This window comes from Thamnophis elegans, chromosome 1 (assembly GCF_009769535.1).
Source record: "Thamnophis elegans isolate rThaEle1 chromosome 1, rThaEle1.pri, whole genome shotgun sequence".
NCBI classification, from domain to species: domain Eukaryota; kingdom Metazoa; phylum Chordata; class Lepidosauria; order Squamata; family Colubridae; genus Thamnophis; species Thamnophis elegans.
In genome coordinates this window covers 4,026,931-4,042,862 of record NC_045541.1, presented here as the reverse complement: position 1 = coordinate 4,042,862, position 15,932 = coordinate 4,026,931, and the positions used below count along the sequence as shown (strand labels likewise).

Genomic DNA, 15,932 nt, shown 5'->3' with positions numbered 1-15,932 from the left:
GGGGGGGACTCAGGGCGGCGCACAAACCCAAGGAGGGGAAGGGAAAAAACACAAAAACTACAAAAGTACAGGGCATTTAAAAACAACCAACAGCCACACAATTCGAGAGGGGAAGGGAACTCATCGACTCCAGGCCTGCCGACACAGCCAGGTTTTAACGGCGTTTTGGAAGGCCTGGAGAGAGGTGACGGTCCGAATCTCTGCAGGGAGTTCGTTCCAAAGGGCCGGAGCCGCCACAGAGAAGGCCCTCCCCCAGGTAGTAGCCAGATGACATTGGCTGGTAGACTGAACCCGGAGGAGGCCTAATCTGTGTGATCTAATGGGTCTTTGGGAGGTAATTGGCAGCAGGCGGTCTCTCAAGTACCCAGGTCCAATACCATGAAGGGCTTTATAAGTGACGACTAGCACCTTGAAGCGTATCCAGAGACCAATCGGTAACCAGTGCAGCTCGCGGAGGATAGGTGTAACGTGGGTGTACCAAGGTGCATTGAACCTTGATGCATCCCCCCTCCCCGTCTAGCCCCCACTAGCTGATATTGAATGGTTGCAACTGTGAGGTGGCAACTGACAGGAGATCCATCACATAGTTTAAAGGAAGTTTAGGATACTGGTCTGGTAATTACATACGTACGGCAAATTGGCAAAAATTATGAAAACTGGATGGATTAATCTCTGTCTCAATGCAAGAACTGCAGTGGAAGATTATACATTGCTGGCACTTGACTCCAGTTAGATGGGCTCGTGTATATCAAAATTATTCTTCCAAATATTGGACTGGTTGTCAAAAACAAACTTGATAAAGCTATAACTTTTTGAGGTAAAAGTTTGAGGAGATACTGTCACTTAAAGAATTGAATGTTCCCCAAAATTAGGCTTTCTGCATTTATTTACAGCACCATGTCTCAAACTTAAAAATAAGAATATTTAAAGTAGCTAAAATAATTAATTGCCAAATATTGAAAAACTCTAGATAACATAATTGGGATGTCAATTAACAAGGTCACTTTAATTGCCACATTAGAAGCAAAGTTAAAATAGAATTAGAGGCCTATTAGAGAATGAGGGAAAGGGTTCAAAAAAGTTTTATCTGCGAAAATCAGAAAATGTGGGAAAATATATTAATATATAAAATTAATTATAACAGAAATTATAAAATGAAAGATTATCAACTGGAACTGATTGAGTTGGTAGATATGGTGAAATTAACTATATAACTTAGAGATAATATTATGGGCATGTTTATAAGAGAATGGAAGCCATCCATGGAGTTTTTGCAAGTTTAATATAATAATGGATTGTTCATGGAGATGTTAAGATTAGCTTATTTCTTTGGGCCACTAGTTAACGGGGCCTTTTTAGAGTTAACAGATACGAGGTCAATCTGATTGATAAGAGATTAGATTTCTAGATTTGAGATATTTTTTAAAGAATTGTGATGTAAAATAGTATAACAAATAGCAAGTATATATCAGAAAGTTTATAATTATTTGTAGACCCACTGTGCAAGGGAGGGGATCTATTAGATTTATTTGAGATATGTTTGTCAATATTCAACCAGTGTAGACAATGTATGTTTAATGTTGATTCCAGAGCCAGTAGCAGAAATTTTTAATAGTTTGAGGGAACCGGTAAATACCACCTCTGACTGCCCCTGCATTCTCTGCCTCCCGAGTTCCAGCTGATAGGGGGGAAATGGGGATTTTGCAGTAAAATGGAATGGGATGGGAATGGAGATTTTACAGTATCCTTCTCCTGCCACGCCCACCAAGCCATGCCACGCCCACAGACCTGGTAGTAAAAAAAATTGAATCCCACCACTGGTTGATTCTATATATGTTGTGCATACTTTTTATTATTTTTTTCTTTCTGATTTTGTAGTTTTCAATACCCTATCTTTGAAATAAATATCATTTATTAAAAAGAAGAAAATTAAAAGAAAGAGACATTGGAAGCAGGAACTACAATTTTATAAAATATGGATGGATCTTATGGTTTACCATTACAGCAGTAGACTATAATATGGTCATAGTTTGTATACATGGTAAATTGATGCATTTATAGTACCTGTCTATTTACATCTTAGTAGATATTTTTTTCTCTGCATCTGGGATTTATATTATTTTGGTCATTTGATAATGCTTTTTAATCATAGTTAATCATAATACAATAAAAACTACCGTATTTTTCGGCGTATAAGACACACCTTTTCCCTCAAAAGAGACTGAAAATCTGGGTGCGTCTTATACACTGAATACAGCATTTGTTTGCCTCCCGAAACCCCAGCCCTTCACCAAACTCAGCCTTCCATCCTTCCGAGGTGGGTAAAATGAAGACCCAGATTGTGGTTGGGGGCAATATGCTGACTCTGTAAACCGCTTAGAGAGGGCTGAAAGCCCTATGAAGCTGTATATAAGTCTAATTGCTATTGTTATAAATTGGCCGTGCATAGCTTTTAGGAGGCTTTCAGAATGCTCCTGGGGGCGGGGAGGGCAGCAATGAGCAAAATATGGCCTGGTTTTTGCTCAATTTTGTCGTCCCCCCCAGCCCCTAGGAGCACTCTATAAGCCTCCTAAAGGCTATCCATGCCCTTTTTTTGATGAAAAATGGGCCGTTTTTTGCTCATTTGTGGCCCCACCCCCACGGAGTACTCTACAAGCCTCCTAAATGGCATTCATGCCCTTTATTTGAACAAAAAAAAGGCCCTGTTTTCACGAAAAACAGGCCATTTTAGGAGATTTGCAGAGTGCAAAAACTTTTTTTTTTAATTTGCCTCTTCAAAACCTTGGTGCGTCTTATACTGCGAAAAATACGGTAATTCTATCATATGATTTCTGGAAAGCCCAGTAGTTTGTTTTGGCTTTGGTGAATATATTTGTTGCGTTACAAAAGACATGTAAATCAGGAGCATATGGGAGATAGGAAAGGAAACCTTAGGAGAAAACATGTGGGAAATGTAAAGGCGGAAAATAGATAGAATACTTGATAGTAAATATATTGTGAGCGAAAGAGATACAGAACAAGAGCAATGGTTGTGGGAGAAGGAGTTGGAGAGCGAGAAGACACACTTAAGACTGGGTAAAAGCGGTATTCAGATTAAAATATCCTTTGACTCTCAAAGGTGATTTGGGCAGGAAATATGAACAGGAAGGGGGAGATATTGTTTTAAGTAGTTTCAGAAGGAAAGTGACCAGGGAACAAAGTAACTAAGAAAGAGGGATAGAAGACCGAAGTCAAAAGAGGATATTCAATGCAAAAAGAAATGCTTGAGAATTGTATATTATTTCTATAAATACAGAACAGCAGAAACTTTGTATTTTTGCGGTGAGAGTCGCAGTCAACCATGCTAGTTACATTAAAGCAGTGTTTCTCAACCTTGACAACTTGAAGATGTCTGGACTTCAACTCCCAGAATTCCCCAGCCAGCGAATGCTGGCTGGGGAATTCTGGGAGTTGAAGTCCAGACATCTTCAAGTTGCCAAGGTTGAGAAACACTGCATTAAAGGAAGAAGAGAGCTGCCAATTACTTTAAAAGAGCTTAAAATCTTTTTAAGAATTGTCAAATATAACATTTTGTAATTCTTTCTAGCTGCCTCAGGAGATGTTCAGACCTACCAAATTCGCACAGCGCCCACAAGCACCATTGCACCTGGTGTCGTCATGGCATCTTCCCCAGCTCTCCCCACTCAACCAGCAGAAGAAGCAGCGCGGAAAAGAGAAGTCCGTCTAATGAAGAATAGGTTTGTATGCAATTCAGCAATAGCCAAAAATGTTTTTAAAGGCAGTCCTTGACTTACAGCCACAATTGAGCCCAGAATTTTTGTTATTAAGGGAGACAATCGTTAAGTGAGTTTTGCCCCATTTTATGACCTTTCTGCCACAGTTGTTAAGTGAATCCCTGCAGTTGTTAAGTTACTACCACGTTTGTTAATAGCGGTTAGCAATAGCAGTTAGACTTATATACCGCTTCATAGGGCTTTCAGCCCTCTCTAAGCGGTTTACAGAGTCAGCATATTGCCCCCCAACAACAATCCGGGTCCTTATTTTACCCACCTCGGAAGGATGGAAGGCTGAGTCAACCCTGAGCTGGTGAGATTTGAACTGCCGAACTAGCAGTCAGCTAAAGTAGCCTGCAGTCCTGCACTCTAACCACTACGCCACCTCGGTTCTCTAAGTGAATCTGGTTTCCTCGTTGACTTTGCTTTTCAGAAGGTCGCAAAAGGTGATGACTTGAGCCCCCAGAACACTGCTGCCATATTAAATATGAGGTAGTTGGTAAGCTATCTGAATTTTGATCATGTGACAATGGGGGTGCTGCAACAGTTGTCAGTATGAAAAACAGTCATAAGTCACTTTTTCCAATCACTAAGTGAATGGTTGTAAGTGAATGAGACTACCTGTATTTGAAAAGCAGACCAACAACTTTCTTTACTCCCATTCAAAAGAAAGTTTTATTATATAAAATGGAATTGATGGTACAAAAAAACTATTAGTTTATCTGAAAACATACATAACTGGGAAGGAGATTTGCAGTCCCCTTGTTGCGTTGCAGTGGTTAACAGAACCAGAAAGTTCAGGACAAGTATTTTTTCTTTGGTAATGGCCCAGAATTAATCTTGTTAATAGTCAGAACCATATCATTTCAAGCAAGACAACAGAATGATACTTACTTCAGTCAACTTATATCAAAGAAAATATTTGTTGGCTCCCCATGCAAGTATATCAACCAAAACCATAGATTATTCTTTTAATATTTGTTCAGTGCAAAGTTGTGTAGTCAGTGTGCAACTTAAAGCTCCTTAGAAGTTCTACTCACACATGGCTCCTGTTCTTTAAAAACTAATGTAATCCTTAATTGTGCATCCTTCCTTTAGTTTATTGTCTGAAGAAGGAGCTCACCTTTTTATTGTTATTGCTTGGAATGTGCCAGAAGAAACAAACAATTGGGCTTTTCTGCAGCACATTATTATAAACATGCAGAGTTGGAGCATTTTTAATTTGTTAGATAGACCCTCTTGCTGGGGAGGGGGAAGCAAATACAGCATGTGACAGCACTTTGTTAGTGATCATTAAACCATGTCTTACCTTGTTTTATTATGCAGATGGCTCAATAAATTATTCAATACCTCAGAAGAGCCCTTAGGCTAAGCAGTAATGACTTACTAGCAGCAGAGAGGAAAAAACAGCCACTCTTAATTAATTAATAATACTTTTACATTAATATTACTTAGTTTTTAGGGTCCTTTCAAAGATAAAAAAATATGTGAGATGTAAAAATATTAAAGTATTAAAGAAATAGCTGAACAGTAATGAAAGCTGTCATGCAGTAACGTTTTATTTCACTCCTCTCAGAGCAAGTGATTTATAATTTTTGAAGCATTTCTGAGACAGTAACCTGTGAGCATTTATTTTAGATAACTTTTAGGCAGATTTACTATTAGATAAAAATACAGAAAATGAGCAACTTATTGCAAGAGAAAAATGGGAAGATGGAATTTTCCCCTTTAATGTAATTGAGAAGTTTTAATCTTATCAAAGCATAAAACCATTGAACATAGTAAAATTTACATCTAAATTAGTATGCAAGGGATTGAGTTCTTAAACATTCATTGCAGAATGTCTTAATATAAACGAGTTTTAAATGGCTAAACCTCTCATTAATCTTTACCATAAAATGCAGTAGAACAATGACTTGGAAGATCTGGTTAACTCTCCTCAAACTGGCTCTTTCAGTAGTTATCTGAATGCACAATTGTTTTGTATAATACCTGTGCAGTGCAACTAATATAACTAAGAAGTATGGGAAACATTATCTTGTCTTCCGATCCTTCCTGTATTAATTTGAGCACCGATGTTTGTCCATACTGCATCCACGTGTCCTATATTACCCATAATTCCTGCCATTGGCATGTGCTTCCGTGTATTTCTAATCAATACCTGAGCCTCACTATTACAGAATAAAATCAGAATTTTTTTATCTCTAGATAAAAATCTCCCCAACCATCTTTTTTATTCACAATATTATGATGGCACACAGGAAATAGATGCTTATAAACATTAGCCCTTGCACTCACTGATTTTGTCGTTATACTTTTGATATGTGACTTGCATAGAGAGGTTTCCTCCTGAACTTGAGAGACCGCCTCCTGCCGATTACCTCTCTCAGGCCAATTAGATCGCACAGGTTAGGTCTCCTCCGGATTCCATCTGCCAGCCAATGTCGGCTGGCGACCCCCCGGGGGAGAGCCTTCTCTGTTGCAGCTCCGGCCCTCTGGAACGACCTCCCTGTTGAGATCCGGACCCTTACTACCCTTCCGGCCTTCCGCAAAGCCACCAAGTCCTGGCTGCTCCAGCAGGCCGGGGGGGCTGTGAAACATCCAGCCCCGCGGAAATTGTGAATGTTGCCGTTTTGTTTTTAAAGTGTTGTCTTTGTCTAGTTTTTCCCCCTTCCCTTGTCTATTGTGAGCTGCCTGGAGTCCTTCGAGAGTGGGCGGCATACAAGACAAATAAATAAATAAAATAAATAAATAAACTTTATTGGCACGGACATCTAATAGGAGCATTTGCTTGCAAGAAAGCTTGATTTCTAGGACAATCACTACAATAAGAACGCAGTCATGGACTCTTAAGAATCTGTACAAGTTTAGCAGGCCTTTGAAAATTGCTTAACCATGGGATATCAAATACCAGAGAGGAGATCTATCTCAATATATTAAAAAAGAAATGAAGTATACCTTTAAAGGGACCAGGTTGAAGGCAGTTTTTTCCCAGAGACCGCTAGAAGAACATAGAGCTGGAAGGGACCTCAGAAGCAGTGGAAAGTGCAAATTATTCTATTCTGACGAAGCAAAAGCAGTTAAACTGCTACTTGGGAGTGTGTATATGCATGAACCCTTACATAGGGGAAATTGTAAAAAGTGGAAAACTTAGGAGATACACAAATGTGGAATGATGAGAGATAGAAGATACTCTTTCCTTGGCCAAAGAGCTTTATGGGGAAAATTAGCTTTGGGAGGGAGAAAGGAGGGTGGGGGAATTCAGAGGCACCAATTGGAGCTTTGTAGCTGACTAGACTGAAAGTGATTGTTCTGCAAGCAGAAATCTCCGACTTCTCTCTTATAAAGCTTTATTATGATGCAAGCAGAGGTACAGTATTCAATAACAAATGAGTTATTTTTCATTTAGAATGATTGTATTGAATACAAGTAGATTTCCTGATTCCATTTTTCATTTCACCTCTGTTGACTATGGACCAGAGAGGAAGCAGAACTCTGATAAAGTGGAGAAAGCGGTAAATTACTGACACAACAATTGTTTGAATTCTTATCAGTCTGACAATCAACTCTCAGTTCAGCACTAAGTGTTCTCTAGCTTGGGTTTTTCTTGTATTCCAAATCTGGCAGACTTTTGAGAGACTGAGAGAGAGGAGTATAAATAACAATCTTGTCAGAAGAAGCATCCAATAAATAATAAATTAAGGCTAAAATGCATAATAAAAATTGCCTTGAAACCCTAACTTTTCCCCACTGTATATTCAGGAGAGTGATTGGCTTTCTTGCTGGGAGGGACAGTGGGAGGAGAACAGATAGCGGAGAGCCATCAGTCTCAACCGCTGTCCTGAATGATCTCTTATTAAATTGTGCAAGTGCAGCAACATTGCCTGAAATGTAAACCTGGCTTATGGAGGGAGCACAGCTTATGCTGAAAATCCCAACTCAAGAACAGAAGAATGCATATTAATGGGGTCACGGGGCATAATATATAGAGACAAAACCTTTAATTGCACTGGGCCTTGTAGAGAAGATGGTTCCTTTAATGCTTTGAGAATTAGTTACTGCCTACTTACAAGAGATTTGGTAATGGAAGGTGTCATTACACTCGTTCTCCTGTTTATCCCTGATGGTTTCTAAACTTATAGCCCTTCAATGTGGTAACTTACTGCTTATATGGATGGGAAGGAGAACTCTTTCGCTCTAGCTCTAAAATTACTATATTACTGAAGTTAAAATCAGCTATGAATGTTGAAAATTGTCCCGAGTCTGAATATTTTCTCTTATTTTGCCTACAGGGAAGCAGCACGCGAGTGTCGCAGGAAGAAAAAAGAATACGTCAAATGTCTAGAAAACAGAGTAGCTGTTCTTGAAAACCAAAACAAGACATTAATTGAAGAATTAAAAGCACTTAAGGACCTCTATTGCCACAAATCAGATTAATTTTAATTCCCCGTTTTTTGTTTGTTAATGGGGAAAAAGACTGGTTTGGTAATAGCCAAACAGACAAAACAAACTTTTTATTTTCTAAGCATTTTTTTTTCTTTTCTTTTTTTTTTTCTACATACACAACTGTCTGAAAGCAACTAAGGAATTTGATTCATCTGTGCTTGGCATTAAACTGTGAATGTTGCACATCTGCCTTCAGTTCTTCCCCTCCTGAAATCAATTTCATCACAGTACACCCTGGTTCTGAAGAGAAAAAAAATATCAAACTTCCTCTTCAAGAAATAATAATCTTCATTTGTGAAGTTGCAAGAGTTGGAAGTTTCTTAACAATAATTTCAAGAGTCAGCATAATGTCATCTGAATGCCTTCTTAGTGTTACCCTGGACTTTTGCCCTGAAATACTCAGTGGGCCACATATATAACCAAGGTATGATGTACTGAGGTGGTTGTGATTGCCAAGTTATTGCATAATTTCCAATATATGTTAGCAGCAGTACAGTTAACATCTATATGGTGGGATAATGCCAAAGGAGGTGCGTTTCAGGTATACTAAACATAGAGGAATAGGAGTAAGCTGAAGAAATTAAGGAAGAGGCAAGTGGGACAATTATGAACCCAATCCAATTTTTGTACAACACAAAAAAAAAACCCACTTATTTTCTATAATGTTTTAATAAATTTAATGTAACCAGATTTCTGAATTCAAATGACAACTCTCACTTTAAGCTTGGTTGGGATGTGAACTGGTAGGAAGCAATAGAGAAGTATATGTTTAAGATGGGAACATAATAGTACATTCACTACTGTTTCCTTTTTCTGTATCCAAAAGCGAGATTATCCAAGGTAACGATTAGAAGCATAGTTAGCCTAATGCCCACTTTGGGAAAAGAAACCTTACGGCTGTCCTAATTGTATCATGCAAGTAATAATTTTGAAACTTTGCCTCTCGAAATGTTTGACTTTTCTGTTTTGCTTAAAACCTCCTTTGATATATCTTTAAAAAGAGGTAAATACATTCTCTGTTGCATCATCTGCATGTATAGTGTGGATATGATAAAGATTTTTTTTTGTTAAAATCCTACCTATTGTATATTCAGATGGTGTTACATTTATCCCCTGGACATTTTTATCAAACACATTTAATGCAGCCTACAATTCATTTAAGCTGCCTGATATCAATAGGCCTCCCTGTAATTTAAGGTTATTTATATATATGTTGTTGTATTTGTGCTGATAAATAAATAAAGGGAGACTAGTATAGATCTATTTCAAGCTACTTAGCTCTCATCAGCTAGCCATACCCTTACTGGGATTTGAACCTGGCTAGCTGATGAGAGCTAAGTAGCTTGAAATAGATCTATACTAGTCTCCCTTTATTTATTTATCAGCACAAATACAACAAAATGTAACAAAAAGGCAACAGTAAAAATATTGGGTTTCTGCCTGGATGGTCTCTTGTGACGAGCCGAAGGACAGAGAATGGAAGTAGTGATCTTCCTCCCATATTTGGGTGTATGTATGTATGTGTATGTATGTATGTATATATATATATATATATATATATATATATATGTATATGTATATGTATATGTATATGTATATGTATATATATATGCCATATGCAAAGATTTTAATCAGAATTTGCAGAAGCAAATAAAACAATCTGGCACCATGTGAATATTAAATCTTTTGAAACCATTAGAATTTTTTTGGGGTGAAGAAAACAAATCCTTGAGTTCATTGGAGCTGAGGATCCATTAGGGTCAGAATGGGAATTGCGTGGAGAAAATTGTCTAAGCCCAGTCATTATTTCAATGTTTATGTATGTATATATACATACACAAGGTATTTAAAATAAACTTAAATGGTTGCTGTTCTGAAAGATAAAAATGCCATGGTATATTAGGGAGAATTTATCAGGTGCATTTAACAATGTGATGATATATAGGGATTACTACATTTTTAAAAGCATTATATTTTTTTATATAGGAACAAATAAATTTTTTCTTTGTTTATATTATAAGTCAAAACAAATTCTAGATTGGAAAAGATAAATGTTCCACTCTCCTTTTAATTTGCTAGACAGACTTGCTTATCCTCCTCCTGACATAAACCTGAACATCTGTGTAAGTAATTTATATATGGATTGTGCTCTTTCATAAATTGGATGAAACAGAATGAAAGCATATAAATTAATGATTAAGTGCTGCTATTCCGAAAATTTCATTGTATCTTTAAAAAAAACAAGTACTTTGGTCTAGCAAAGATTTGGGAAGATATGCTATAGAGCAGTGTTTCTTAACCTTGGCAACTTGAAGATGTCCGGACTTCAACTCCCAGAATTCCCCAGCCAGCGAATGCTGGGAGTTGAAGTCCTGACATCTTCAAGTTGCCAAGGTTGAGAAACACTGCTATAGAGAATTGAAATCCACAATTTGTAGCTTCGTTGTGAAATTTTTCTTCTTTTCCCTGAAAATATGGTAGAATCATGAACTCACTGATTTTGCAGAAGTCATTTTTGTAACATTGTCGTCATGGTATGTGGTATCTTTTTGTTTGGATAATTTTGAAAAAGTATCTCATAAAAGCTTGCTGTTTTGGGATCACATAAATGGGTTAACTTGTATAAAAATTATGCAATAATGTAAGATGTATTTTAAAGACTTAAGTACTAGAAAAGCAACCACCATAACTCTCTCCACTATTTTGACATCATTTGTAATTATTGGATATGATTGTATTTTAGCAGATAAGCCACCAGCTGAGCGGGCTATTTGGGCCCGGGGTAGATAAATACCCTTTACAGCTTTTATAAGTGCTCTATGATAGAGGCTAAATCTCAATCACTTGTAGTATCACAGGATCTATTGTACTGGTTCTATAGTAAATATAAAATTTACATTCTGAGATTTTTCACCAGCAATAACACAACATTTCAATTCACTTTATTTATCCTACACCATGTTACGTAGGCATCTGGCATTCCATATATACTTTGATTTATGTTTTAATTATCCCAAGTATAGAGCTGGTTGGTTCCAATATGTGTTTTACAAATAACAGCCAAAATGAACAGGGGATAGTACTGAAAAACCAACCCTCAGTTTGTATATTACTAATAATTTATTGAGTTAATAAATTTATTGAATAGTTAGTCTCTGTTATACACTTGGCCCCTTTGCTCCATAACAAAAAATTTGTTTAGTTTATTGGCAGATTGAACTAAAAGAACTGGCATAGAAAGGGCTAGCTCCATTTATAGTCATCATACATAGAATTGATTTGAAGTACAATTTCTATATTTTACAAAAGAAAAAAAACATTATTCAGGCAATACAAATATTGCCTGAGGTGTTCTTCTAAAAGATATTCTTGGAAAGGTTTATGTATAAAGTATGTACATATATAAAATATATATACACAGTATATAATCTATAGCTCTGAGAGCTTTTAAGTCAGGAATGCTGAATATTATAGTATATTGAGGTCAGAAAAAATAGTATGTATGTTTGCAGATACATGCTTATTGTTTCTTCTCTCTTCCCCCCCTCCCCCCCCTCCCAAATTTTGAGCTATATTATTCTGGCGCTTATTGATATGTTGTACTGTTGTTACTTACCCATTTTCAGTTACTTTATTTCACTGCGGTTTGTATTTGTTACGATGGTAAATTATGAAGTGATAGCAACTATTTAAAATTCCTCTTGTTCCCAAGTTCTTCACTTTGTGCTTTGTCTGTTGGGCAGCTATTCATTTAAGACAAAACAATTGGAAAACATTGGGGTTATATAGAGGGAACGAAAGAGAAAAGTGGTTGCACAATATTTTATTTGCATAATTTTACCCTAAACTTAAAGTAATGGAAAGCATTGTAACTAGAATTTGAAAGCTTACTTAAGCTCAGATACATTTGGCAATGGGTATGTCCATTCTGCAATCTACCATGTTCTATAAAACAAAACAATTATAAAATTGCATAATGACAAGTGTATAATTTTATGAAAGAGGAGAGCTTTCATCAAAATTATAACTAAGAACTGAATACATGATCAGCAGATACCTGTTTTATTGTGGATATGTACCAAGGATGAAGCATTCATGAACATTAAAAAAAAAAGCTAGCATGTTAAATGAGAAAGATGCTTTCTACTTCTGACATCACAGTTTTGATGTGTGGAAATATTCTTTTTACACAAAGATGCAAGTGTTCATTTTTCCACTTACAGCCTGCAGAGGAATGGCTCAGCAGCAGATACATCTGAGTGTATTAATGTAATTTTAATGTGCTCCTGCTTAATATTTCTATGCTTGGATGTTGTTACTCAATGGACTCACGATGATTCTAAGAGACAGCTGTTTTTTTAAGAGGCACCTACACAAGGCAATACCAAAGATTGAGATCTCGAGTTAGGGGGATTCCAATGAGAAAGGCTGATATTTAATGGTTAGAATATTTGAAAGAGAAAGAAATTCTAGGGAATGAGCAATAGATAAATATTTTTAAAAGCACAATATTTCCCAGTGCCAATTGAGATGAGATTGTATTAGTTACCACATGTAGTGTTTATAGCATTCTTTGGGATTTCTTACGTTGTATGGATCCATGTTTGCAGATGTTATGCCTATTGATACATGTACCATACCCTGAGCACTCAAAGAGTTCTGAATATTCTGAGAAGCACAGCCTCCTTTGGACTGTTAAATAAAGAAATGGTGCTGAAACTTTAGCAATCTACAGCTTTGTAACAACAATTTTCATTTTGAATATAGCATAAACATGGCCAATGGTCAGAAATGAATTATAAATATTTCAATCTCACATCTATTTTTTTAAAAAATGCAACTGTAGCCCCAGACAAATAATAAATATAAGTGTATTTTGGTATTGCAGGTACTGGTTCCTACTAGCCATTTCAAGCCTTTTAAAATTTTGCCTGTAGAGTTAGGATTTCTTGGAGTTAATTCAGAATTGTTATTATGCATACTTATCCCTTGTTACATCTGCAAGGAACCTCATATATCTTTTTGCATCCACTTGCCCACTTTCTCAGGGTTTCTGTACATTTTAACATTGCTACTCTGTGGCATAATTTATGTTTTAACATAATTGAGCTGTGTTTACATGTGGTTTCTTTTAAACCCACAATGAGCACAGGGCACTTCAACACTCTTATGTATCTGTGGAGTCTCCTCACCTGAATGCTATCTATCAATTGACCTGTTGATCATGTAACAAATAAAATGTTGGTGCATGCCTAAGTGTTTAAAAACAAGTATTTGCTGTACTTCACGGGAGTATTGTATCATATTGTTCAACCTGAGTCTCAGACTTAGCCAGATGCATTACTGACATTCTGAAAAAAAAGCTTCAAGAATAAAGCAAACTGGTTGTAATGACAAATTCATAACAAAAACTATAGGATAGTTTTGAAATGCTTTCTATAAATTGTATGCTATCCAAGTGCCACTCCATTTTGGGGTCATGAGATTATTTGTGAAACAATACATGGAATGTTAGATCTTTAATTCCATTTAAGATTTTACTATTCAAGTATGATTCACCCTCTGATTTGAGGAATGGGAGAGTTGTGCGACTTCTGATCAATTTATTCTTGTTCTGTTTGGATCTGAGGCTCACAGGAACGTGAACTTTCTTTAGAATATTATGGGAGGAGGGACAGCTGTGCTAGTTTTATTTAATAAAATTTATTCTCCCTGTAACTGATTCTTTATCCAAAACAATCAGCAAAAAAAAACAGGGTACCGAACTTTTTAAAAATGTTTTTATTGCGAATTAAATTACTAGGCAGAGAAATATGAACTAGAAATGGATTAAGTTAAATTGAGAATTCCTTATTATTTTGAAATATCCCAGTTTTAATTTTGTAATTTATCCAGTTGTATTTTTTTTTTTGTGTTGTTTTTTTTTTTTAATATACTGGGTTATACTGCATTTTATTAACATTATGTACATACTAACTGCTTTACGTTTCAGAAGCTAGTTATTGCTTTGTATATTAAAGTGATATTTGTGAATTTGTGAAATACTGTCATAAAGTGCTTTTTTCTTACTGTAAAGTTTGTGGTATAAACTGTCATAAAACTCTTTTTACACATCTATGTGCGGATACATAAACCTGCTTTTAAAATCTTTTTGAAGTCTCTTTTTTCAGATGGGATAATATATTTAAATGGAATCATTTCCCTTATGTTTGTCAATTAGTTGAGACAAATATAAAAAGATTAAGCATGTGTTTCTTGAAGCAGGAATGCAAAAATGCAATTGGCACAGACCATGTGCTTTTATTTGGCTATTTCATCATTGCATCTTAACTCCCTGTCTTTTTTCACTAACATGATTTGCCACCCTTTCCTTGACCCACTGCTGCCGTTTCTTGTATATACCATTCTTCCCAGGCCAAGTTTCACCTCCTTCTCTTTGGCTCCTCGCCATACTTATTTGAATTTGCATCTATTTTGAGTGCATTTATACGTTTGTTTAGCTTTCTAAAAATGTAATATAATGCCCCTCAGAAATGCACACCCCTATTCTGGACCATATCTTTATCATTTCTATTACACAAGAGAAAAATAACCATTCTTCTAATCAAAATAATGTAATTATTATGGGATGCTCAAGAAACTGAACCCATGTACTAGACCTAGAATATACAAATATAAAGTGTTGTGCTAAATACGAAAACCCCGTAAAATTCTGCACTGGGCAGAATTTTGTTACGAAATAGGCTGCCCCAAAACAATATTTCATCAGTTTTTCAGCATTTTGGTGTTACAGTAGTTTAACACATTATTTAAGGACTCCGAATTTCAATTCAAAATAGTTTGGATCTGGGGTTTAGAGATCTAGCGTCCAGTAATTTGCTATGGATAATTCTGGATAGAGTCATGCTCCCAAAGGCAGGGTTAATGCGCAATCTGAAGGTTCTAGATTTACAGCATACTTTGGGAGCAGGGGACAACTGTGCAGGAGGGCCTTTGCACGATTACATGTGGTGCACTATAGTTGTGCCTACTCCCAGATCAAGAAGCACTATTTATGGCCACTCGTGCCTTAAGTCACTTCCTAACTGAACTGTAGCAATAGAGTTTGTGGGCCTCAAAGAGCATTTGTAAGCTTCAGCTGGTCCAAAACACAACAATTCATGGAGTATTGGGTGCATTACAATATTCATCCCTATAATCCCCCCCCCCCCCCGAATGAGTGCAGTTGAAGATGCTGGTTGTACCTTTAAAGGTTTGCATGACATGGAGCCAGGGTTTCTGCAAGGCTGCCTACTTCCAATAGTTTCTGCCTATCCTACTAGATCAGGCTAAGTGATTAAATTTACACAAACGTAGCAACAATCACTGAAGCATTTAAATATTTAAATAAACCTTTAAACAAACGTAGCATTCACTTTACTTTTGCGCTGCCGTCGTCGCGCTGATATCGACGCGGTAATGTGGGCGCGCTAATGACTAAGCGTGGTTGTCGACGCGTATTTGTCCGCGCTGTTTTGTCTAGCGCGGTTTTGACGTGCCACGGGATAGCCTTTAGGAAGCTTCTTTAACAATGAGTAAATCAAGAAGACAGTCTTTATAGGAAACTCAACCCGATTATCTCCAAATAAGGAAACAAAAGATAGATTAGTTTCATTTTATTCTCATAAAGTACTTTCATTGCGACAGAGAGAAGGGGGGGGGGGGGAGATGCTG

The 15,932-nt window shown here is 36.6% G+C and overlaps 2 protein-coding genes across 5 annotated transcripts in view; one reads left to right on the top strand and one right to left on the bottom strand.

Moving 5' to 3' along the window:
- CREB1 (cAMP responsive element binding protein 1) overlaps window positions 1-9,468 on the top strand; it is a 41,442-nt gene extending 31,974 nt beyond the window's left edge. For both annotated transcript variants that reach the window (XM_032225328.1, XM_032225319.1), the window contains 2 exons: window positions 3,587-3,737; window positions 8,066-9,468. In XM_032225328.1, the coding sequence (XP_032081219.1) occupies window positions 3,587-3,737; window positions 8,066-8,210 (296 nt within the window). In that variant the 3' untranslated portion in view covers window positions 8,211-9,468. The remainder of the gene's footprint in view (window positions 1-3,586; window positions 3,738-8,065) is intronic.
- Window positions 9,469-15,859: 6,391 nt separating this feature from the next.
- Window positions 15,860-15,932, bottom strand: part of METTL21A (methyltransferase like 21A) — a 7,839-nt gene continuing 7,766 nt past the window's right edge. For all 3 annotated transcript variants that reach the window (XM_032236205.1, XM_032236199.1, XM_032236212.1), the window contains exon 4: window positions 15,860-15,932. This exon is cut by the window's right edge and continues 480 nt beyond it. The gene's annotated coding sequence lies outside the window, so the exon portion shown is untranslated.